General features: G+C 36.3%; 1 protein-coding gene across 5 annotated transcripts in view; it reads left to right on the top strand.

Annotated features, from left to right (window-relative positions):
* The window catches only part of LOC123595905 (UDP-glucuronosyltransferase 2A1-like), a 50,261-nt gene that overhangs the window by 11,056 nt on the left and 12,009 nt on the right, over positions 1-27,196 (top strand). For 2 of the 5 annotated variants that reach the window (XM_045473844.1, XM_045473845.1), the window contains exons 1-3: positions 13,219-14,018; positions 20,444-20,592; positions 25,532-25,663. In XM_045473844.1, the coding sequence (XP_045329800.1) occupies positions 13,298-14,018; positions 20,444-20,592; positions 25,532-25,663 (1,002 nt within the window). In that variant the 5' untranslated portion in view covers positions 13,219-13,297. Of the gene's footprint in view, positions 1-13,218; positions 14,019-20,443; positions 20,593-25,531; positions 25,664-27,196 lie in introns of those variants that run through there. The other 3 variants (XM_045473846.1, XM_045473847.1, XM_045473848.1) reach the window with 3 other exon arrangements.

Below are 27,196 nucleotides of genomic sequence, written 5' to 3'. Positions count from 1 at the left end.
CCTCCCGCAACCCCTCCAGTAACCCTCTGTTTGTTCTCCATATTTATGAGTCTTTTCTGTTTTGTCCCCCTTCCTGTTTTTATATTATTTTTTTCCCCTCCCTTATGTTCATCTGTTTTGTTTCTTAAAGTCCTCATATGAGTGAAGTCATATGATTTTTGTCTTTCTCTAATTTCACTTAGCGTAATACCCTCCAGTTCCATCCATGCAGTTGCAAATGGCAAGATTTCATTCATTTTGAGCCGAGTAATACTCCATTGTATGTGTATATATATATGTATATATGTGTATATATATATGTATATATGTGTATATATATGTATATATGTGTGTATATATATGTATATATGTGTATATATATATATATGTGTATATATGTGTGTGTGTATGTGTATATATATATATGTGTGTGCGTGTGTGTATATATATATATATATATGTATATATATATACGAACTCTTCTTTTTTTTTTTTTTTTTTTTTTTATTTATTTATTTTTTTTATTATATGAAATTTATTGTCAAATTGGTTTCCATACAACACCCAGTGCTCATCCCAAAAGGTGCCCTCCTCAATACCCATCACCCACCCTCTCCTCCCTCCCACCCCCCATCAACCCTCAGTTTGTTCTCAGTTTTTAACAGTCTCTTAAGCTTTGGCTCTCTCCCACTCTAACCTCTTTTTTTTTCTTTTTTCCTCCCCCTCCCCCATGGGTTCCTGCCAAGTTTCTCAGGATCCACATAAGAGTGAAACCATATGGTATCTGTCTTTCTCTGTACGGCTTATTTCACTTAGCATCACACTCTCCAGTTCCATCCACGTTGCTACAAAAGGCCATATTTCATTTTTTCTCATTGCCACGTAGTATTCCATTGTGTATATAAACCACAATTTCTTTATCCATTCATCAGTTGATGGACATTTAGGCTCTTTCCATAATTTGGCTATTGTTGAGAGTGCTGCTATGAACATTGGGGTACAAGTGCCCCTATGCATCAGTACTCCTGTATCCCTTGGATAAATTCCTAGCAGTGCTATTGCTGGGTCATAGGGTAGGTCTATTTTTAATTTTCTGAGGAACCTCCACACTGCTTTCCAGAGCGGCTGCACCAATTTGCATTCCCACCAACAGTGCAAGAGGGTTCCCGTTTCTCCACATCCTCTCCAGCATCTATAGTCTCCTGATTTGTTCATTTTGGCCACTCTGACTGGCGTGAGGTGATACCTGAGTGTGGGTTTGATTTGTATTTCCCTGATAAGGAGCGACGCTGAACATCTTTTCATGTGCCTGTTGGCCATCCGGATGTCTTCTTTAGAGAAGTGTCTATTCATGTTTTCTGCCCATTTCTTCACTGGGTTATTTGTTTTTCGGGTGTGGAGTTTGGTGAGCTCTTTATAGATTCTGGATACTAGCCCTTTGTCCGATATGTCATTTGCAAATATCTTTTCCCATTCCGTTGGTTGCCTTTTAGTTTTGTTGGTTGTTTCCTTTGCTGTGCAGAAGCTTTTTATCTTCATAAGGTCCCAGTAATTCACTTTTGCTTTTAATTCCCTTGCCTTTGGGGATGTGTCGAGTAAGAGATTGCTACGGCTGAGGTCAGAGAGGTCTTTTCCTGCTTTCTCCTCTAAGGTTTTGATGGTTTCCTGTCTCACATTCAGGTCCTTTATCCATTTCGAGTTTATTTTTGTGAATGGTGTGAGGAAGTGGTCTAGTTTCAACCTTCTGCATGTTGCTGTCCAGTTCTCCCAGCACCATTTGTTAAAGAGGCTGTCTTTTTTCCATTGGATGTTCTTTCCTGCTTTGTCAAAGATGAGTTGGCCATACGTTTGTGGGTCTAGTTCTGGGGTTTCTATTCTATTCCATTGGTCTATGTGTCTGTTTTTGTGCCAATACCATGCTGTCTTGATGATAACAGCTTTGTAGTAGAGGCTAAAGTCTGGGATTGTGATGCCTCCTGCTTTGGTCTTCTTTTTCAAAATTCCTTTGGCTATTCGGGGCCTTTTGTGGTTCCATATGAATTTTAGGATTGCTTGTTCTAGTTTCGAGAAGAATGCTGGTGCAATTTTGATTGGGATTGCATTGAATGTGTAGATCGCTTTGGGTAGTATTGACATTTTGACAATATTTATTTTTCCAATCCATGAGCAGGGAATGTCTTTCCATTTCTTTAAATCTTCTTCCATTTCCTTCATAAGCTTTCTATAGTTTTCAGCATACAGATCCTTTACATCTTTGGTTAGATTTATTCCTAGGTATTTTATGCTTCTTGGTGCAATTGTGAATGGGATCAGTTTCTTTAGTTGTCTTTCTGTTGCTTCATTGTTAGTGTATAAGAATGCAACTGATTTCTGTACATTGATTTTGTATCCTGCGACTTTGCTGAATTCATGTATCAATTCTAGCAGACTTTTGGTGGAGTCTATCGGATTTTCCATGTATAATATCATGTCATCTGCAAAAAGCGAAAGCTTGACTTCATCTTTGCCAATTTTGATGCCTTTGATTTCCTTTTGTTGTCTGATTGCTGATGCTAGAACTTCCAGCACTATGTTAAACAACAGCGGTGAGAGTGGGCATCCCTGTCGTGTTCCTGATCTCAGGGAAAAAGCTCTCAGTTTTTCCCCGTTGAGGATGATGCTAGCTGTGGGCTTCTCATAAATGGCTTTTATGATCTTTAAGTATGTTCCTTCTATCCCGACTTTCTCAAGGGTTTTTATTAAGAAAGGGTGCTGGATTTTGTCGAAGGCCTTTTCTGCATCGATTGACAGGATCATATGGTTCTTCTCTTTTTTTTTGTTAATGTGGTGTATCACGTTGATTGATTTGCGAATGTTGAACCAGCCCTGCATCCCAGGGATGAATCCCACTTGATCATGGTGAATAATTCTTTTTATATGCCGTTGAATTCGATTTGCTAGTATCTTATTGAGAATTTTTGCATCCATATTCATCAGGGATATTGGCCGGTAGTTCTCTTTTTTAACTGGGTCTCTGTCTGGTTTAGGAATCAAAGTAATACTGGCTTCATAGAATGAGTCTGGAAGTTTTCCTTCCCTTTCTATTTCTTGGAATAGCTTGAGAAGGATAGGTATTATCTCTGCTTTAAACGTCTGGTAGAACTCCCCTGGGAAGCCATCTGGTCCTGGACTCTTATTTGTTGGGAGATTTTTGATAACTGATTCAATTTCTTCGCTGGTTATGGGTCTGTTCAAGCTTTCTATTTCCTCCTGATTGAGTTTTGGAAGAGTGTGGGTGTTCAGGAATTTGTCCATTTCTTCCAGGTTGTCCAATTTGTTGGCATATAATTTTTCATAGTATTCCCTGATAATTGTTTGTATCTCTGAGGGATTGGTTGTAATAATTCCATTTTCATTCATGATTTTATCTATTTGGGTCATCTCCCTTTTCTTTTTGAGAAGCCTTGCTAGAGGTTTGTCAATTTTGTTTATTTTTTCAAAAAACCAACTCTTGGTTTCGTTGATCTGCTCTACAGTTTTTTTAGACTCTATATTGTTTATTTCTGCTCTGATCTTTATTATTTCTCTTCTTCTGCTGGATTTAGGCTGCCTACGAACTCTTCTTTATCCATTCATCCATCGATGGACATTTGGGCTCTTTGCATACTTTGGCTATTGTTGATAGTGCTGCTGTGAACATTGGGGTGCATATGCCCCTTCAAAACAGCACCCCTGTATCCCTTGGATAAATAACTAGTAGTGCAATTGCTGGGTCATAGGATAGTTCTATAATTTTTTGAGAAACCTCCATACTGTTTTCCAGAGTGGCTATGCCACTTTGCATTCCCACCAGCAGTGCAAAAGAGATCCTCTTTCTCAGCATCCTCACCAACATCTGTTGTTGCCTGAGATGTTAATGTTAGCCATTCTGACAGGTATGAGGTATCTCATCGTGATTTTGATTTGTATTTCACTGATGAGTGATGTTGAGCATTTTTTCATGTGTCAGTTGGCCATCTGGATATCTTCTTTGGAGAAGTGCTATTCATGTCTTTTGCCCATTTCTTCACTGGATTATTTGTTTTTTGGGTGTTGAGGTTGATAAGTTCTTTATAGATTTTGGATACTAACCCTTTATCTGATATGTCATTTGCAAATATCTTCTCCCATTCTGGTCAGTTGCCTTTTAGTTTCGCTGATTGTTTCCTTCGCTGTGCAGAAGGTTTTTATTTTGATGAGGTCCCAGTAGTTCATTTTTGCTTTTGTTTCCCTTGCCTCCGGAGATGTGTTGAGGAAGAAGTTGCTGTCGCCAAGATCAAAGAGGTTTTGCCTGCTTTCTCCTGGAGGATTTTGATGGCTTCCTGTCTTACATTGAGGTCTTTCACCCATTTTGAGTTTATTTTTGTGTATGGTGTAAGAAAGTGGTCCCGGTTCATTCTTCTGCATGTCGCTGTCCAGTTTTCCCAGCACCACTTGCTGAAGAGACTGTCTTTATTCCATTGTATATTCTTTCCTGCTTTGTCAAAGATTAGTTGCCCATACATTTGTGGGTCCATTTCTGGGTTCTCTATTCTGTTTCGTTGGTCTGAGTGTCTGTTTTTGTGCCAGTACCATACTCTTGATGATTACAGCTTTGTAATACAGCTTGAAGTCTGGGATTGTGATGCCTCCTGCTTTAGTTTTCTTTTTCAAGATTGCTTGGGCTATTCGGGGTCTTTTCTGGTTCCATACAAATTTTAGGATTATTTGTTCTAGCTTTGTGAAGAATTCTGGTGTTACTTACATAGGGATTGCGTTGAATATGTAGATTGCTTTGGGTAGTATCGACATTTTACCAATATTTGTTCTTCCTATCTAGGAGCATGGAATCTTTTTCCTTTTTTTGTGTGTGTCTTCAATTTCTTTCATAAGCTTTCTGTAGTTTTCAGTGTATAGATTTTTCACCCCTTTGGTTAGATTTATTCGTAGGTATTTTATGGGTTTTGGTGCAACTGTAAATGGGATCAATTCCTTGATTTCTCTTTCTGTTGCTTCATTTTTCGTGAATAGGAATGCAACTGATTTCTGTACATTGATTTTATATCCTGCAACGTTGCTGAATTCATGAATCAATTCTAGCAATTTTTGGTGGTATCTTTTGGGTTTTCCATATAGAGTATCATATCATCTGCGAAGAGTGAAAGGTTGACCTCCTCCTGGCCGATTTGGATGCCTTTTATTTCTTTGTGTTGTCTGATTGCAGAAGCTAAGACTTCCAATACCATGTTGAATAACAGTGGCGAGAGTGGACATCACTGTCTTTGTTCCTAACCTTAGGGGGAAAGCTCTCAGTTTTTCCCCATTGAGGATGATATTAGTGTTGGGTCGTTCATATATGGCTTTTATGATCTTGAGGTATGCTCCTTCTGTCCCTACTTTCTTGAGGGTTTTTATCAAGAAAGGATGCTGTATTTTGTCAAATGCTTTCTCTGCAGCTGTTGAGAGGGTCATAAGGTTCTCGTCCTTCCTTTTATTGATGTGATGAATCATGTTAATTGTTTTGTGGATATTGAACCAGCCCTGCATCCCAGGTATAAATCCCACTTGGTCGTGGTAAATAATTTTTTAATGTATTGTTGGATCTGGTTGGCTAATATCTTTTTGAGGATTTTTGCATCCATGTTCATCAGGGAAATTGGTCTATAGTTCTCCTTTTTGGTGGGGTCTCCGTCTGGTTTTGGAATCAAGGTAATGCTGGCCTTATAGCAAGAGTTTGGAATTTTTCCTTCCATTTCTATTTTTTAGAACAGCTTCAAGAGAATAGGTGTTAACTCTTCCTTAAATGTTTGGTAGAATTCCCCTGGAAAGCCATCTGGCCCTGGACTCTTGTTTTTTGGCAGATTTTTGATTACTAATTCAGTTTCCTTACTGGTTATGGGTCTGTTCAAATTTTCTATTTCTTCCTATTTCAGTTTTGGTAGTGTATCTGTTTCTAGAGATTTGTCCATTTCTTCCAGATTCTCCATTGTATTGACATATAATTGCTCATAATATTCTCTTATTATTGTTTGCATTTCTGCTGTGTTGGTTGTGATCTCTTATTTTTCATTCTTGATTTTATTTATTTGGGTCCTTTCTTTTTTCTTTTTGATCAAACTGGCTAGTGGTTTATCAATTTCGTTAATTCTTTCAAAGAACCAGCTTCTCGTTTCATTGATCGGTTCTGCTATTTTTTTGGTATTGATAGCGTTAATTTCTGCTCTAATCTTTATTATTTCATGTGGTCTGCTGGTTTGGGGTTTTATTTGTTGTTCTTTTTGCAGCTCCTTAAGCGTAAGGTTAGGTTGTGTATCTGAGATCTTTCTTCCTTCTTTAAGAAGGCCTGGATTGCTATATACTTTTCTCTTATGACTGCCTGTACTGTGTCCCAGAGGTTTTGGGTTGTGGTGTTATCATTTTCATTGACTTCCATATACTTTTTAATTTCCTCTTTAATTTCTTGGTTGGCCCATTCATACTTTAGAAGGATGTTCTTTAGTCTCCAAGTGTTTGTTACCTTTCCAAATTTTTTCTTGTTGTTGATTTCAAGTTTCAGGGTGTTGTGGTCTGAAAATATGCATGGTATGATCTCGATCTTTTTTTGCTTGCTGAGTGCTGATTTGTGTCCCAGTACATGGTCTATTCTGGATAACGTTCCATGTGCACTGGAGAAGAATGTATATTCTTCTGCTTTCGGATGAAATATTCTGAATATATCTGTTAAGTCCATATGGTCCAGTGTGTCATTCAAAGTCATTGTTTCCTTGTTGACTCTTTGATTAGATGATCTGTCCATTGCTGTGAGTGGGGTGTTGAAGTCTCCTACTATTATGGTATTACTACTGATGAGTTTGTTTCTTTATGTTTGTGATTAATTGATGTATATCTTTGGGTGCTCTCACATTTGGTGCATAAATGTTTACAGTTGTTAGGTCTTCTTAGTTATAGAGCCCTTGATTATGATATAATGCCCTTCTGCATCTCTTGATACCGTCTTTATTTTAAAGTCTAGATTGTCTGATAGAAGTATGGCTAACTTTGGCTTTCTTTTGTTGACCATTAGCATGATAGATGGTTCTCCATCCCCTTATTTTCAATGTGAAGGTGTCTTTAGGCCTAAAGTGGGTCTCTTGTAAACAGCATATAGATGGATCTTGTTTTCTTACCGTTTTATTACCCTATGTCTTTTGATTGAGCATTTAGTCCATTGACGTTTAGAGTGAGTACTGAAAGATATGAACTTATTGCCATTATGATGCTTGTAGAGTTGGGAGTTTCTGGTGGTGTTCTCTGGTCCTTTCTAATCTTTGTTGCTTTTGGTATGTATGTATGTATGTATGTATGTATGTATGTATGTATGTATTTTCTATATATTTTCATCTTTTCTCCCTTCAGAGAGTCTCCCTTAAAATTTCTTGCAGGGCTGGTTTAGTGGTCACAAACTCCTTTAATTTTTGTTTGGGAAACTTTTTATCTCTCCTATTTTGAATGACAGCCTTGCTGGATAAAGAATTCTTGAGTACATATTTTTCTGATTCAGCACATTGAATATATCCTGCCACTCCTTTCTGGCCTGCCAAGTTTCTGTGAATAGGTCTGCTGTAAATCTGATTTGTCTTCCCTTGTTGTGTAGGGACTTTTTTTTTCCCTTGCTGCTTTCATGATTCTCTCCTTGCCTGAGTATTTTGTTTAATTGACTATAATACGCCTTGTTGATGGTTGGTTTTTGTTGAATCTCACGGGGTCCTCCTCTGTGTTTCCTGGATTTTGATGTCTGTGTCTTTCCCCAGGTTAGGAAAGTTTTCCACTATGATTTGCTCACATAACCCTTCTACACCTATTTCTCCTCTTCCTCCTTTGGGACCCTAATGATTCTGATGTTGTTCCTTTTTAATGAGTCACTGATTTCTCTAATTCTTAAATCGTGCTCTTTTGTCTTAATCGTCCTCTTTTTTTCTGCTTCATTATTCTCTATTAGTTTGTCCTATATTGCTGATTCTCTGTTCTGCCTCATCCATCCTTTCTGCTGCTGCATCCGTCCATGATTGCAGCTCAGTTACAGCATTTTTAATTTCATTCTGGCTATTTTTTACTTCTTTTATCTCTGTAGAAAGCGATTCTAATCTATTTTTGACTCCAGCTAGTATTCTTATTATCGCGATTCTAAATTCTGGTTCAGACATCTTGCTTGTATCTGTGTTGGTTAAATCCCTGGCTGTCGTTTCTTCCTGCTCTTTCTTTTGGGGTGACTTCCTTCGTTTTGTCATTTTGAAGGGAGAAAAGGAATTAATGAGGCAGAAAAATTAAAATGAAAAAATTAAAATAAAAAAATATGAAAGTTAAAAAATAAACACTCAAACACACACAGAAAATCTAATAAATGGTGCTAGATCCTAGGTGTGTTTTGGTCTGGGTGTTGATAGTGATTAGACAGAGAAAAAAAGGGGGGGGGAAGGAAATCATTTGAGATTTTGAAAGAGTGAATACACTGAAGTAGACTAAAATGAGATGATGGGAGTAGAATAGAATTTGAAAAAATTTACACAAAAGTGAAGAATATAGTAGAAAAAAATTAAAGAAAAATATTTTTAATAAAAACTAAAAATAAAAATTTTTTCTTTCTGTATTCAAGAAAAAGAAAAGAAATGAAAAAGAAATGATTGAAAATTTGAAAAAGTGAATACACTGTAGTTGACTAAAATAAAATAATGGAAGTAAAATAGAATTTGAAAAAATTTACATAAAAGCAAAAAATATAGTAAAAAAGTTAAAGGAAAATATTTTTAATAGAAATTGAACGTAGAAATGAAGTTTTTCTCTTTCTGCATTCAAGAAAAAGAATAGAAATGAAAAAGAAAAAAAAGAAATCGTTTGAAAATTTGAAAAGGTGAATACACTGAAGTAGACTAAAATAAAATGATGGAAGTAAGAGAGTTTGGAAAAATTTACACAAAAGTAAAAAATATAGTAAAGAAATTAAAAATATTAAAAATTGAAAATAAAAATGAATTTTTCTCTTTCTGTATTCAAGAAAAAGAAAAATAGTGTAAAGAGAAAAAAAAAGAAAGAAAATTGAATAGATGGACCTACAGATTGAAATAGGAGTGAAATTACTTCGTTTTCCCCTAGAAGTCAGACTATGTAGCGCTTTATAGTCCATAAACTAAGTAGGTGGTGAGACTTGTGTTCTTGAAGAACGAGGTTGGCCCCGTTGGGCGGGGCTCATTGTAACTGCTCCATTCGCCACTAGATGGCACTGCTAGTCCACGGGGGTGGATTGTTGTGGTGCTCATAGGTGTGTATGCGCATGCGCGGGAGAGGTGAAAATGACGTCACACAGCTACCCAGTCTCTAGTATCGGATCTATGTTCTCCCTGATCAGCAATCGCGCACTTGTCCTCTGTCTTCAGCTTTCATCTGCTCCCTGCTTTTTCACTCTTCGTGACCAGGCCCCACCCAGGCAGTACCTCTCTCCCAAGTTTTGTATCAAATGCGGTTTTTACCCTGGTCTCTTACTTCTGAAGGACTGTGGCTTTGACCCGTTCTGCCCCTCTGTGGGAGGGTCTCACTGAGCAATGGCCAAAAGCTGGCTGCACCCAGGAACGCTTGTGGGACCCTGCTGCTGCCCGTGCCCCAAGACTGTGGCCAGGTGTCTGCCTGCCCCATAAAAAGTTTGCGAGATAGTGTAGCAGCAGCTTTTCAGGGATTATGGACAATCACAACACATATCTGGCACCAGGCTTCACCCTTAACGACCTTGTTCCAGCACCAGCGAATGTGGCTGTTTTCTGGGGTCTGCTGCGACCGGTGGCTTCAGTAGTCTCCACCAAATGTCCTTCCAGCAGTGGAACTGATTTTCCCCGTGTGGCCTGAGAACCTCCCAGACCCCACTCTGTTCCTGGCGATTCACCCTTCTCACCAGAGCACCGCCAGGTATCGAGCTGTGGAGTTGCAGACTTTGTGCTCCCCTTGTTTACAGTCTCAATGGAATTTAAACCCTCTCCTTTCTCCTTTTCCCTTTTTAGTTTAGTCCCTGCGGCTGTTTCTAATTTTCCACTTTCTCTCCAGCTGCTTTTGGGGAGGGGTACTTTTCCCGTATTCCTCCCCCTCCCAAGTCTCCATCCTCTCTCTGCCTGCAAAAGTGGCTCCCTGCCCTCCACCGGCTTCTCTCTCCCTCAAGTTCACCTCTTCGTGCCACATACCTGCTGAATTCTGTGGTTCAGGTTGTGCAGATTATTGTGTTAATCCTCCAATTAGTTTTTTAGGTGTATAGGATGGTTTAGTGTTGGTCTGGCTGTATTTCATGGACGCGAGACACACAAAAAACTTCCATGCTGTTCTGCCATCTTGGCTCCTCCAATATCTCAATAACTTGTATTTGAGTTCACAGATTCTTCTGCTTCATAGAGTATGCTGTTGATGATCTGTATTCATTTTTTTATTTCATTCATTATATTCTCTTCAGACCCAATATTTCTGTTTGTTTGGTCCTCATATAAGCAAAATATCCTCTTTAATTTTTTTCTAACTTTATCTTTGGCTCATTTTTTTATGATTTCTATCTGTATTGAAACTCCCATTGTATACATATATTGTTTTTCTGATTTCATTGATTTTTCTGTGTTCTCTTAAGCTTACTCTGCTTCCTTCGAACAATCTAATTTGTAATTTTTGCAGGCAATTCACAGATTTGCATTTCTTTGTGTTCTTTGGTGGTGTCATATTTCCTTGACTTTTCTTGTTCCTTGAAGTCTTGTGTCAGTTTTCACATTAAAGAAGTGATCATTCCCTCCAGGGTTTGCTGACTGGCTCTGGGGGAAAAAAAAACACCTTCACCCGTCAGTCCAACTAGCTTTCTCAGTCCTTTACTATGGATATGTCTGCTCCTTACTTCTTGTTCCCTCTTGAGGGGATGTCTTCAGATTGTATGACTTATCCTAACCCACAAAAACAGACCTAGTGTTGAGAGCTTCCCATTTTCCCTAGGGCAGAGCCCTGAAATGTTTGTGTAAACTCTCCCAATCCCACAGATTCAGGCTAGCCTTTTTCACTTGCCCAAAATCTGTCTACAAAGGCTTAGTCTCACCACAATGGGGTCATGCACCTTGAGCTATCAAGCTAATAGGAGTGAGGTACATGCAGTGTTGGGGACAACTGTGGGCCTAGCTGGGGAAGGGAGGTGTGAAGATGAGACGTCCCCAAAAGCTGGTAGGCAGGCTTCCTGATGGAGTCCATAATTCTTGCTGATACCACTTCAGAAAACAATTGCTAATAATCAAAAAGCTCAAAGATAGCTGATGTGGATGGAGGAATAAAGTAGAATAACATAAGATTAGAATATCAGTCAGGATTCATGGGTCCATTTCAGAGAATACAGATTTTAAGATATACGAAAAAGAGAGTTAACATATTTTACCCAAGACTGACATTCTCTGAAATAAACTTTTTGAAAGTCAGGAAAGTTTCTTTGTATAAAGCAGGTTATGAGAGTGTAAAAATGAAAGTAGGGATGTTAGAAAACTATTGCAGTAAATCCAAGTTGGATATGAAAATGGCTAGGTTTAAAGTGATAGTAACAACTGACAGAGAAGAACAGATCAATATATAACTTGGGAGTAGAACTTATAGATATGGTGATCAATTGAATAATTGCTCAATCCTGTTTTTTATTAGTCAGATATTCTTATGATATTGGAAATGATAATGTTATTATGATATATTTCTTACTGACTAATTCCTTGTATAAAATCAATTTTTTTAAGAAAAAAATTTTTTATTTTTTTGAGAGGGAGAGAGAGACAGAGCACAAGTAGGGAAGGGGCAGAGAGAGAGGGAGACACAGAATCGAAAGCAGCCTCAGGCTCTGAGCTGTCAGCACAGGGTCCCATGTGGGGCTCGAATCCATGGGCTGTGAAATCATGACCTGAGCCGAGGTCAGACTCAACCGACTGAGCCACCCAGGCGCCCCTAAAATCAACTTTTTAAGCAAAAGGATTATTGGTAAAGTTATTGTCCTAAATATCATTGGACCCATTTCTACATGGGGTGGTGGTTTCCAGGTGTAGGGATCCAAGCAAAAAAAAGAAAATAGAATTTTACATTATAAAAAGTTTGTTAGAACAAGAAAGTAAAGAAAATAGAATTGAATGTGCTGGAAGGAAGAATAAGATTATTAAGGTATCTTCTTCATGACTTGCCTTTATTCTGTTTCTTTTCAACATAATATGAATCTGATCTAGAATCAGAACTTGAATTCATATATGAAGTAATAGCAAAAGAAAAAAAATATTTTTTTTCTTAAAGATAGATGTGATTTGGCAGAAAGGGCACTGAATTCAGCATGAGAACATTTGGATTTAAATTTTCTCCCTGCCCTAATGCCTCTGGCACATATACTCTGCTTCTGGAAGTAGGTGATAACCTCTTTCCTCTAGAATTCCTAGCAGAGTTGTCCGTAAGAAAAATACTACACAGACCATTCTGTTCTAAGGAACTTAAGATACCAGAGAAAAAGTTACCAAAATACCCAGTCTTAATTGAATATGCTTCACATGGTGATGGATTTTAACATCATTTAGAATTTATTCTCAATTTGTGTTTAAGCCTTTTTGTTTTCATATCCTCTAAAAGAAGTTTTAGGGGCGCCTGGGTGGCTTGGTCGGTTAAGCATCCGACTTCGGCTCAGGTCGTGATCTCATGGTCCGTGAGTTCGAGCCCCGCGTCGGGCTCTGTGCTGACAGCTCAGAGCCTGGAGCCTGTTTCAGAATCTGTGTCTCCCTCTCTCTCTGACCCTCCCCTGTTCATGCTCTGTCTCTCTGTCTCAAAAATAAATAAACATTAAAAAAAAAAAATTTAAAAGAAGTTTTAAAACTCTCATTCTATTTTCTTCCTAACTCATTTCGTTGTTTGTACTGATTAAAAACATTTTTTTAATGTTTGGTTATTTTTGAGGGTGAGGGAGAGAGAGAACACACGCTTGCACGAGTGGAGGAGGGGCAGAGAGAGGGAGACACAGAATCTGAAGTGGGCTCCAGGCTCTGAGGGGTCAGCACAGAGCCTGACGCATGGCTCAAATTCACGAATCACTAGATCATGACCTGAGCCAAAGTTGGATGCCTAACCGACTGAGCCACCCAGGCGCTCCAACTGTATTGATTTTTTTTTAAAACAAAACAGCTGCATTTGGTAAAACCAACTATGTACTCCAAAGTTCAGCTCAACCTACTATAAATTGATTGAGAAAGTCACGAAAGAGATCTGTGGGATTGTGAACTTCATGAACTTGGTTTAAGCCTCGGTTTAGTTAGAACAAGAGTTGATCATGAGGACTGTAAAAGGTTTCTGGGTTCTTTTCATGCTGCATCTGTATTTCTTCGACTCTGGAAGGACTGGGAAAATACTTGTGTGGCCCTTGGATTTTAGTCACTGGATTAATTTAAAAGTTATCCTGGATCAACTCCAGCTTCGGGGGCATGAGGTAACTGTCCTGGTACCTTCACCAAGTTATCTGTTTGATCATACCAAGATTCCCTTTAATGTGGAGATCCTTCAACTTCCAGTAACTAAAGAAACTCTCATGGAAGAGCTCAATGGTATTCTCTATGATGTTTCCTTTGAACTGCCAAAACTTTCATTGTGGAGCATGCAAGGAAAACTGACAGAACTTGTCTACAGGTTTTCTAGGACAGCCAAAAGAATGTGTGAGAGTGCTATCACAAATAAGGAGTTACTCAGCAGGCTACAAGCAGCTAAGTTTGATATCTGTTTAGCTGATCCCTTAAGCTTTTGTGGGGAATTGTTGGCTGAGCTCCTCAATATTCCATTTATATACTCTTTTCGATTTTCTTATGGGAATATCATTGAGAGACTGTGTGCTCAGCTTCCTATCCCTTCTTCATATGTTCCTGGCATCACATCAGGACTGACAGACCGCATGACTTTTGTACAGAGACTAGAGAATTGGTTACTGTACATAGTGGCTGATATTATGTTTTTGTATTTTGTATTTCCGGAATGGGATGACTATTACAGCAAGGCTTTAGGTAAGATATATTTGCATGCATTAAAGATTCTTACTTCATAAGAAAGAGGGTGCCTGGGTGGCTGAGTTAGTTAAACATCTGACTCTTGATTGTGACTCAGGTCATGATCTTGTGATCATGAGATCAAGTCCGAGGCCTGCTTGGGATTCTCTCTCTCTCTCCTCGCTCTTTGCTTCTCCCCCCACTCATGCACTCACCCCTGTGTGCTTTCTCTCTCAAAATAAACACTTAAAAAATAAAATGTAAATATTTACCTGACAATATAAAATCTTAAAAAAGGTATTTAAAAAATTTTTTTTGTATGTGTTTTATTTATTTTTGATAGAGTGCAAGTAGCAGAAGGACAGAGAGAGAGGGTTAGAATCTAAAGACAGGCTCCAGGCTCTGAGCTAGTTGTCAGCACAGAGCTTGATGCAGGGATTGAACCCACAAACTGTGAGATCATGATCTGAGACCAAGTCAGACATTTAACTGATTGAGCCACTCAGGCATCCCTTAAAAAAATATTTTTAAGTGAGGACCCAAGCTTTTTAAGTAAAAAACAAACAAAACAAAACAAAACAAAACAAAAATATTTTCAGGTTTTGGATGATTGATTTTTTACAAATTATCACAGGAAGAATATTCTCTATGTATACACATAAATCCTGGTTGCTGCTACTAATGTTTTTGGAATATCTAGAAAACTGTGTGCTGAATTTGACATAATTCTGGACTATTCCTATCTTGTTTAGTTTTGCTTTTATACAGTCTGGTTTTTTGGTTTTTTTTTTTGTTTTGTTTTTTTTTTTCCTGATCGACTTGCTTTTTCTCAGGCTTTCTGTTTGCATCCAATTTAGGTTTTATTGCTGGTTGCAGGGTTTAGCATGTGATGAGCACAAAACTAGAAAATAAGTAAATATATATTGGTTTCATATGCAGTTCTCTCCCAATGGCAAAATGTGATTTTTTTCCCCCTAAAAGACCATGTTTCCAGATTTTTAAATCTCACTGTTTTGTTTTTTTTGTTCTATTCAAAATTGCATTAGAGGTCAAATTGTGAGCTTTGACCCTGAGCACACTGTTTCTCTCTTATTTCAGCAATTCCTTTTACCTCTTTATATTCTACATTCCCATACTATAGATTAGTTCAATGGGAAGTTCCATTATAATTCTTTTTCCAGGGGCGCCTAGGTGGCTCAGTTGGTTAAGGTGTCCCATCTTCAGCTCAGGTCATGATACCACACAGCCTGTGGGTTCAAGCCCCTCATTGGGCTTTGTGCTGACAGCTCAGAGGCTGGAGCCTGCTTTGGGTTCTGTCTCTGTCTCTCTCTGCCCCTCCCCCCTCCCTCTCTAATAAATAAACATTAAAAATAATAATAATAATTCTTTTTTCCAAAAGGTTAGGAAGTTGTTGCTGTTACGGCTTGTCTTGTTTTACATTACAAAGAGCTATATAAATAGGGGCGCCTGAGTGGCTCAGTCAGTTGAGCGAGCACCGACTTTGGCTCAGGTCATGATCTCGCAGTTTGTGGGTTTGAGCCCCGTGTTGGGCTCTGTCCTGACAGCTAGGAGCCTGGAGCCTACTTCGGATTCTGTGTGGAGCCTGCTTTGGATTCTGTGTCTCCCTCTGCCTCTGCCCCTTCCCAGCTTGTGCACTCATTCTCTCTCTCTCTCAAAAATAAATAAACATAAAAAAAAAAGCTATAAGAATAGAAAGTATCTTCATTATTATTTTATGCTTGCCTAGTCTTCCAATTTACAAGTCTGCATATTTTGGACATCTTACATCCCTGTCTTTCTCTTTAAAGTATATTTTAAAAGCAAAATCACTCTTCTCAACAACTTGGTCCCTGGGCATTACTACTGGCATCTTAACAATAACAAAATAATCACTTACCCTCCCTATGTATGAAGTTTTTCTATGTAACCCTAAAGATTTAGAATATTAATACCTTAAGTGTAAATTTTAACATGGCCAAATAACTTATCAACTATTACCGTTGAATCACACTTCCTTGTGATGGGAGACATTTTCACATTATACATATTAGTTTCACTTTGCTTTTAGGTTTCTCTCTATTCATTCTTCTCAATGCCAGAACAAAATAATGTCAGGAAAAAAACTCCCACATAAGATTCCTCAGTTATATCTCTGGAGCTTAAGAGTATAAATTCCTACTATGTTTTTTTATTATAAAATGTTTGTAGATAGCCTTCTGCATCTTTCCTCTCAAATGAACTTTACGGAAAGTTTATGAAGCATTCTATGTGTTTGCTGAGTTAAGTTTACACTGAATTCAGAGATCAATCAGGGGAAAACTGACCTCCTGAACATCTAAAGTTTTTCAAAACAAATTTTTATTCAGATCTTTTTTATAACAATCTAATATTTTATCATTCTTTGCTAAAACTCTTATTTCTAGCATTATTTTTATAGTCTAGTTACCATTAATATCTCTTTTTTATAGTTATAAAGATAAAGGAGATCCGTTGGTGCTTTTGTATTTCACTCTTGAATTCAGCAACCTAAATATGATCCCTTAGCAACTCTACTAGTATTTAAGTTAGATTTAGATTAGACTGACAATTCATAAAAAGTCAGTAAGTAATGACAGTCATTTTTTTTCTTTCAGAAGTTGATCTCACTTTTTGGTTTGTTTTGGAGGGTTGTTTTTTGTTTTTGTGTGATTTTGTGAGTGTGTGTGTGTGTGTGTGTGTGTGTGTGTGTGTGTATGTGTGTGTGCTGCGTATTCCATTGACTGACTGCTCCAATAAGATCATGAGTAATAGGTGATAACCAAAACTCTTTTCTTGTTATGAATTTTTGCACTTTTACTGAGATACAGTTGAGGTATAACATTTTATAAGATACTCATCGCAATGATTTGAGAGATGTATTACTGTGAAATGATTACCATAATAAGTTTGCACCCATTACCTCACATACTTATAATTGTTTTCCTTATGGTGAGAACTTTTAAGATCTACTCTCTTAGAAACTTGCAAATAAACAAAATAGTATTCTTAGCTATAATGATTATGTTGTACACTATATTCCCCACTATTTATTATCTTATAACTGGAAATGGACATCTTTTGACAACCTTCGTCCCATTTGTCCACTCTACACTCTGCCTCTGGCAACTACGAATCGGATCTCTCTTATCATGAGTTTGATTTTTCTAGATTCTGCGTATAATCGATATCAAACAGCATTTGCCTTTGCTGATGAAGTATGCTGCCCAAGATATATGCCAGTGATTAGTTCAGGACAGTATAAGATCTAACACACAGCACTGTGACTTTTTCTGGGCCTTCTGTGGATGGAAGCAGGTGCTTATTTCTTCTAGATTTGGCCCTTAAAACATGTGGACAGAAACTGCTATGCCCATCATTTACCCATGGTCAGGGGCCAAACAGCAAAAGGCAAAACTGAGCAAAGGTAACAGCATCTCATCTTGGAGACATTTTCTGAGTCATGAATAAAGCGGTGAGTGATCTGTTGCTGGATCTAAGTTGTCTGTTTATTTCTGGTTCCAGAAACTTAACATGAAGTTTTGGAACCTCTTTTATAGTGAACCATCATTGATGGAACATGACTTTGTCTCTGATTCTTAGCTCTTGGCACCCTAAAATATTCTTTTTGGGAATATATCAATAATCTGAGAAAGAAGAATGTGAAGGCTTGATAGGTAGACGGAAAACATTTCTTTGACTCAGAAGTTTAAAAATTCTATTACTTTAGTAGAATAAAGTTATTTTTTATTTAGGGTTATTCAGAATTTAGGATCTTCATTATGTAATGTATTCCAAGTATTTTTTGAATTATTTTTGAAAAAATACAACCCATAATTCTTATACAATCATTAAATGAATCATAAATATATATGTATATGTATGCATATATATACATACACACACATATATATATACATATATATATACATATATATATATATGTATATATATATTCAATCATTGAGGAGGAAACCAGTTAAGAATGCAAGTGTGGTTCAAATATATTTTGAGGAGCTACTTGTAAACAACTGGGGGGAAAAAGTAATGTTAGGGTAATACTACTAAAGTTAGATACAAAACTGCTTAATGTCATATAGAGCAATAAAATCATAATTTGGGGGATGATATTTTCTACCAGACAGAAATATGCAAGCTAACATTTAACCTAACTATATGTGGACTCAAAAGTAAATAGTGAATCAGTAATAAAAAAGTGAAATATAGGCACATTCTTCTAAAGAATTAAATAATTCTTCCATCATTTATTGTTTAACAGTGTCTCAGTATGACATCAAAAAGGCATGCTGTGGTTTCTTTTGACTTCCAAATTTGAGACAATGGTTTCTAAAAATCTCTTTATCCAAATCAATTATTTTTACTTCCCTTGTACTATATTGACTTCATTTCAATAAATTGCATTAAGTGTCCTAAATTAATATCTCAGGAATGGAGATTCAACAGCAAAAAGATACTATCTTGTTAGGAGGAAGTGAATCAACCATTATGACCCAGCAGTTCTACTCTTAGCTGTGTATCCACAATAAATAAAAACATATGCCCACACAAACATATACATGAATGTTCATAGCAGCATTATTCATAGTAGCCCAAAATGAAAACAACCTAAATGATCATCAACTGGTAAATGGATATAGAAAATGAAGCATATCCATATAAAGAAATCTTATTAAGCGATAAGAAGTAATGAACTGATATAGACTACAACATGGATGAACCTTGAAAACATTATGCTAAGTGAAAAATGGGAGCACAAAAGACCATTTGTGATTTATTTATATGAAATGAGTGAGATTATTCTGGAACAGACCAATACAGACTGAAAGTAGAGTAGTGGTTGTCAGAGGCTGCGAAGAAGGGGAAACAGAATGACTGCCAATGGATACAGGGTTTTTTAGAGGGGCTAATGAAAATATTCTAAAATTAAATAATGGTGATGGCTGCATAACTTTATGAATATACTAAAAACTACCGAACTGTGTATTTTAGAAGGAAGTATTGTATGGCATATAAATTGCAAAACTGTTATAAAAAAGGTGGGGCGAGTGAAGCATTACACAAAGAGAAGATTACATCCGTGGCTGACACCAGGAAGTCACTAAAATGGAGTATGTATTGAGTATGAAGTTGGATTTTCTTTCTTTCTTTTTTTTTTTTTTTAAATTTTTTTTCTTTTTAACATTTATTTATTTTTGAGACAGAGAGAGACAGAGCATGAACGGGGGAGGGTCAGAGAGAGGGAGACACAGAATCTGAAACAGGCTCCAGGCTCTGAGCTGTCAGCACAGAGCCTGACGCAGGGCTCAAACTCACGGACCGCGAGATCATGACCTGAGCTGAAGTCGGCCGCTTAACCGACTGAGCCACCCAGGCGGCCCTGAAGTTGGATTTTCAATACCATTGCCATTACCAGAATCAAACCCATAAATTACTGAGATTTGTTTGTGATTGCCTATACAGATAGATTGTCCTGGTCAATTCAAAATCCCTCATATTTTCTGATCAAAATTTTAGCATATTTAGAATTATCAAGGAGAATATTTAAAAGGCTTTATGGTGGAAAACTATATAGTTACAATTTCCTCGTATCAGCAATACTGAATATATATTTCAAAAGGACACAAAACCTCTGGGTAAGTTTCCTTATACCATAGTAACTGACTAGAATTCAGAAATAAAGCTCTGGCTCCTAAATAAGGAAAATCATTTAATTCAGCCACTAATTTGAGTGTTTATTCTGTTAATGTTCAATTGGTTGCCACATCAGTTGAAAGGTACTCCTTTGTTGCTGTCAGTCAACTAAATATGTCAGAATAGCTAATATTTTGGCACCAAAGAGGACAAACTCTTGTGAAACAGGAACTTTAATTTTGCATAGCAAAGGAGATAAGACTTTTCAAAAATGTATTGAAAGATTTCTATTCCTGGCTGGGTGTGATTAGGTGTTTACAGCACACTCGAAAACACGAGAAGACAGATGAATTTCAAAGGTAAGTTTTTAAAGAAATCAAAAGGCTTTTGGAGCAACAAGAATGAGATAAATTGTAATTCCAGAAGAGTCAGAGACCCTACTACAATGAGCCAAGGATCACTGCTTGTTTCTTACCCTTTGCTGAGAGTATTTGCCAATTCTGAGCATGAAGTAGGGCTCAGGCTTAGCTGAAGAGACAGACTCCGTTGGCAGGAGAAAGCAGCAGGCTTTTGGTCTTGTTCTAGACTTAAATCCTTGCTTGGTTATTCAAAATCTCACTATTATGTGTTTTCAGGGGGAAAAGGTGAATTGATTTTGTATGGTTTGCATGGGCCCAATATTGGTTCTTTAAAGATTTTTCTTAGAAAATTAGATGGTCAAACATTTCCTATTTAATATACCAGTTTGTTTTCCATTATCCTTCGTTTTTATTCAGGAAAACCTGCCACATTATGTGAGATTATGGGGAAAGCTGAAATGTGGTTGATTCGAACGTACTGGGATATTGAATTTCCTTACCCTTATTTACCTAACATTGAATTTGTTGGAGGACTGCACTGCAAACCTGCAAAGCCCCTACCGAAGGTAAATAAGTGTGTTTATTTTTGATTGTTTAACTTTTTATCTCCTGGAATTATTTCTAGTTTATTATTTATAATGTTTAATCTCTAAGCTGAAAACATAGACACAGCAATTAATGGACATTATTTTCTTAGACTATTATACTACCATAGGTATCTTATAACATTATCATGGCAACCACTAGTGATGTTGTTCATCAGCTATGCCACATATTTGCTAAGGATGAGATTCCTAGCCCCTGAGTATAGTGGAACCATGGAGTACTCTGCACAATGAGACTGAGCTAAAGTGGTATGTATCCCTTCTAGGCCCACTATTTAATTGTCAGATCTGGTTACTACAGAGTTCTCTTTTCCTTTGTTATGTCAAAGGGCTACAGATAGTAGCTACAGGTAGTGTTCTAGATAATATATCAACCTGAGTTCCCGATTAAAGAATGGATAAACCAGCTGCAGCTCAATAGATAAGGATACAACATAAGAAAAAATAAATTGTTGTCTTAGGCCACTGAGATTTTGGAGCTGCATGTTATTTAGCATAACCTAGTCTTAGAAATGGATAATAGTGGGGAAATTATAATACTTTGAGAATATTTCAAATAGAGATATAATGGCCCATCCAAAAAACCTGGCAAAAGTTCAACAATGATGAACTGTTTGGTTTTAACAAAGAAGAGAAATTAGACTGAAAAGGTTATCAGGAGACAGTTTATTAAAAAAAAAAAAAAACAACACAAAAAAACAACAAATGGGCAATACTAAGTATTCTTCAAATTTAAGATCAATGAAAGGTCAGTGTATAATTTTTAAACAGCAATGTGATACAGCTTACCTTTTCATAAACATTGACTATTGAATTGTTTGGAATGAAGCAAGATTTAACACAGGGAAATGAGCTGAGATACAGTTGCAATAATTCCTGCAAGAGATTATAGAGATCCAAACTATAATATGATAGTAATTTTTAAGTAGAAGTAGAGAGATTTAAGAAGTACTTACAAAAAAAAATCATTATGATTTGGTGATTGGCTGGAGGTGGGGATTAAGGGAGAGAGTTTGAGAATGAATCCTTGGCTTGTTGTTTCTGTGTATATGTCTTTGTTGGTTTCTTACAGGCAATTTAGCAGAGAATAGTGGCATTTACTAAAGTGAAGAATTAAAGGGGAGCAGCTGTGAGGGAAAATAATGTGTTCATATTTGGGCATGCTAAATTTGAGGTACCAATGCGATGTTAAGTAAGCAGCTGTTGAATACAGTGTCTTAATCTCAGGGGATAGGCAGTATTTGTGTTTTTCTTCTTTTAATTTTAATACACTGTTTTTAGAGCCGTTTACATTCACAGCAAAATTTAGCAGCAAATATAGAGAATTCCCACCCTTTCCTGCCTCTTTCCTACACACAGCTTCTTCCACCATAAATATCCCACACTAGTGGGGCACAGTTGTTACAATCAATATCAACCAATTTCCATAACTTAAAGTTAACTCTTTATGTTATATATATTATAGGTTTTGATACATGTATAATGTCATGTATCGGCCCTTATAGTATCATACGGAACAGTTTCACTGCCCTAAAAATCTCCTATTCTCCACTTATTCATCTATCCCTATCCCTAAATCCCTGGGATCACCACTTTTTTACTGCCTCCATGGTTTTGCCTTTTAAATAAGCAATGGTCTTAGATTAGGGATGTCAAGGGATAAAAAAAAACATGATTTCATATTGGGTGCTTATCGTGAACATTAAGTTACCCAGAGTAAAAACAGAAGTTGCGGTGGAGCATAAGACTATGAACTAGATGCCTCTGTGAACGGGGGCTGTTCCTAAAAGATTGACAATTGGCATTAGGAATCATGGGTTATTGATAGCACAGATTAAAAACATAAAGATGAAGATACTTTTTTAAGGCATAGTAAAGGAAACAGTTGGAAATACAGTCAGAAGAGAGGAGAACACAGATCAAGTGTCTATCTGGACCCTGACTGATATAAGTATGGTAGAATGAATAGAGTATACTGAAAGGATTATAGGGCAAAATCCAATTTTCAGTAAGATCAGAAAGTATGTGGAATACTCATCGAAGAGACTGAGAATATTTGGGAATTTTTAAACCATGTAACAGGAAGTTTTACTTTATTTTATTATATAAATTAATATTTTGACAACTTAAATAATATTGGAAATCCATTCTATATTATTCTAAACTATTGCTTTTGCTTAGAAAGTAATCACTTAGGGGCATCTGGGTGGCTCAGCCTATTAAGCTCCAACTATTGATTTTATCTCAGGTCATGATCTCACAGTTTATGAGATCAAGGTCCATTTTGGGCTCTGTGCTGACCTTATGGAATCTGCTTGGGATTTTCTTTCTTCCTTTCTCTCCGTCCCTCCCCTACTTGCTCTCTCAAAATAAACAAACATTAAAAAATAAGATATCACTTAAATATTCTGAGCCTTCTTTATGTTATTTCATAGTTTTTGGTAAAATATCCATGCGCTGTATAGATTCAATTCTAAAGACAAAGAAAAAACTGTGAGGATAGTGTAAGATTTACTTATAGGCGTATTTGCTATATCTTAATAATTCAGTACTATTCAGAACCCTCCTATTGCCTTATTACTGATACCATAACATACCATATGTGTTTACATAATCTATGTTTGTGTGTATTTACATAATTATTTATTTCACCAATAATATATGTTTCTCCAATGCAATCTTATTTCCCCTATCTCTTCCCACCAGAGCATAGTAGGACCCCAGGGACACTACAAAAGTGTACAAACACTAACTCAAAAACAGCACACAAATGTGGTTATTATTTGTGGAAAGAATCAAGTTTTATCAGATTTTGTCATCATGTTTCTTTCTGTTAGAGCCTCAAACCTCATGATTATTTCACTTTTCATCCTCATTATGGGTTGCTTTGTACATTCACATAGACTCTTCTATTTGTAGGTATCATACATTTAGTGTCCTTAATCTGCTTTTTATAATTAGGGATATTACTGAAAATCCTGCAATATTCTAATACCAAAACTAAACACCTAAATTATCCAGGGAATGAAATTTTGTGAAAATGCTTGCATATTAAAGAATTAACAAATAGGTGGATCTCCATCATGTGGGTGATCCAGTCAGTTAAAGGCTTGAACAGGCTTATTTAGATTTTAAATTATTATTACAATATCATATAAATATATGTAGGAGATAAATATTCACTTCCCTTTTTTGTCTCAATAATTTGTATATTATTACACCACTCCTAATAATCTACTCAGTGTGATTTTTTTCCTCACTGATTGTCTCACTAACTTCCGACATCACTCTTATCCCATGGCAGGCTTTCATATACTCAGTTCTTTTTCTGGTCTTACTACTTTTGTTCTATTGTTCACATCATCTACTAGGAGATCAGAACAATCATTTTACATATTTCATGTTACATATTACATATTATTATCTGAGGTACTCCCAAGTATTTCCTTTTATTTTCCAAAGTTCATTAATTATTTATGAAAGATATTCTTCTACATACATTATAAAATATTTGCCGATTTCTCAGGAAGATTTTGCTGTAATCGAAAATTAAAGAGACTGTTGGGTTTACATATTAAGTCAATCCATCTATCATCACAGTGTGATAGTTAGTTTTATGTGTCAGCTTGCCTGGGCCAAATACTTAAATATTTTGTCAAATATTATTCTGGGTGTTTCTGCAAGGTAATTTTTGGATAAAATTAACATTTAAATAGGTGGATTTTGAGTAAAGCAAATTGCTCTCCATTATGTTGGTGAACCTCTGAAGGCTTGAATGAAACAAAAGTCTGACCATTCTGAAGCAAAAAAGAATTCTGACAGCAGACAGCCTTCAGACCTGAAAGACAGTATTGGCTTTTCTCTGAGTCTCCAGACTGATAGCCTATCCTGCAGATTTTGGACCTGTCGGCCTCCATAATCATGTGATCCAATTCCTTAAAATGAATCTCTTTCCTGTCTTCCCCTTTCAATCATCATACATTTTTTTTTTTCTTGTCTTACTTGATTGGCTTAGTTTATTTAGTACTTAAAAATGGGATAAAAAGATTGCTTTTGACTTCAACATGATTAAATATGCCATTTTTTTCTTTAATGCAAAGCCATATATTTCCATAATATTATTGTCACTTACAGGTATTATAGGTATTTCTGTGTTACTTATCTGATAAGTTGTATGGCTACCTGATTTCTAAATGTGGTACTGGAAGCTTATATAAAGCACAAATGTAATCAAAAGAAAATTTAAATTTAGAAACAGAAAAAAAGTAAGTATGCCATTAGCATATCATTATTCTGGCTGTGAATGAACATAAAAGTTCATGATAATCTTCTTAGCATCCAAGGCTAAATATAAAGTGAAGTACCAGAAGAATTTAACTTAAAGCAGTAATCAAATGCCACATTTGGGGCATTATGGAGAGGATGTTAGAGGCAGTAGAGAGTACTAAGTATGGTCACTGGCTGTACAGTCAACAAGCTTCACATAGAAATTTGGTTCTGCCGGCTACTGCTGTGTAGCGTTGGACAAATTACTTAACCTCTCTGAAACAGCTCTCCCATGTGGAAATGTATACGTATCTCTTAAGTTCACCATATATCTAAGTTAAATAATGCATCCAAAGACCTCAGCACATGGCAGGAGATAACACCTAGTCAATAATTTGTAAACACAGGCACACACAAACATACCTCAAAAGTGTTTAGAACACATTGGAAGGGAACCTCCAAAGTAAATTATTTTTATTTGCCTGATAACCAGTGATCATACTTCATACTCCAAAATGGTTAACATGGAAAGACAGAACTGTTCAATACTTCAAACACAGTGCTAAAGTTACATGGCTTTCTTGTTCTTGTAAGCTCTAAATTTTCATTATTACAAAGACTGTTTTCTTTACAGGAGTTAGAAGAGTTTGTCCAAAGCTCTGGAAAGGATGGAGTTGTGGTATTTACTCTGGGTTCAATGATCAAAAACCTGACAGAAGAAAAGTCTAATCTAATTGCATCAGCCCTTGCCCAGATTCCACAGAAGGTTGGATAATCTTATCTTTTTTTGAGGGGCAGCCATTTTAAGATCCATGAAGTTCTCCTTAAAAATCTACTTAACGAATGTTAAGAAAAGCTATTAGTATTGTTAATATCAATTTAACTGAACTTTGAGGAAAAAGTATTAAATGCTAGAGAGGGCCACTAAAAACATTTGATTATTATCTTGCTTTAAACTTGGCATTACTATCAGGAACACATATTGTAGTATTTTTATTTTTACTAATAGGATAAAATAAATCATTCACTAATCTGAAGCAATCTGTTGGCTCTATGTCTAGGATTTAAGGCTTCTATGTAATCTAATCTTATTTTGTTCTTGTTTATTTTTAAGTCTGAGGCACACATGCCAGTTATAATGAATATGATAGTAAAGGAAAAGATATTTTAAAAATATGAACTTAATTCATAATTGGGACATAATTGGGACTATATATAATTGGGACTTTTAATTGATGGTTTTGAACCAGGTCCTGGTTTAGCCTGGAACTGACAGCTTAGCTTCCTAGAATACTCCTAAATAAGGATTCTCTTAAACAGTTAAAAATTTTAGTAATACAGTAAAAAATTTGTGCAGTTCACTCTATGATGTTCCTAGCAAAATCTGACTTTTAAGTTAATAACATTCTAGGTTATAACTTAATAATGTTCTTAAACTACCAGGGATATTTTTTTGTTTTCTAGCTTTAGTCAAAATAGACAATTACATGTATTTTTAAGTTCCAAACAATCATGACAGTGCTTAAATTCATAACTAAATTCCTTTGGAAAATTGTTTGTGGAAGCAGTACCCATTTAAATATTTAATTTTTAAAAATCTTCATAAAAGTATTAAATTTTTAATTGTATTGAAATATGTTTAGAGGTGACATCAAGGTAAAGTAGGAAGCACCAAGGAAGCACCTAAACAGCAATTATACTAGCAAAAACTCTGAAGTAACTGTATTAGAACTCTGCAGTCTATCTGAGCACTTGCAATTTGCGGAGAAATATTGGCTGATCAATTGTAATTAATTTTGGTCAATTGTAGTTAATTTTGGCATTGCAGGATTGCAGGAGCTTCAGATCCTGTATCACCCAGCCTCATGGCAGCTAACCTGCCTGTATTACTGTGTGATTTGGTGGAGCCAAGATGAACAAAAAGGATCTTATCCTCTAAATATTATGATTCTGCATTCTGATTGCTAACTACTGCCTTCCATCCACTGATATGTAGAAACAAAAGTTGGTCATAATTATTTCAACACCCATTAGTTGAAGCAGCACTGTTGTTTTTTGTTTTTTTTTTCTTTTTCCCTCTTTTCTCTGCCTGTGAGCCAGACATTAAGGAATGAGGCCATTCAAAACAACCTGACATACAATGGAATTTAGAAAGCAATATCCATGTCAAGGGAAAGATACAGGTTCAAAAAAAATGCTTTAGATATAGAAGATCTAAAGCATTCACCTCAGTCTGATTCCTAGCAAAGAGACACTTTTCAATAATGAAAATAAATAAGCCTCAAACCCTAAGGAAAGA

This window comes from Leopardus geoffroyi, chromosome B1, assembly GCF_018350155.1.
Source record: "Leopardus geoffroyi isolate Oge1 chromosome B1, O.geoffroyi_Oge1_pat1.0, whole genome shotgun sequence".
Taxonomy (NCBI): Eukaryota; Metazoa; Chordata; class Mammalia; order Carnivora; family Felidae; genus Leopardus; species Leopardus geoffroyi.
Note: the sequence above shows the minus strand (reverse complement) of the source record. Positions and strands in the feature narration are given on the sequence as shown.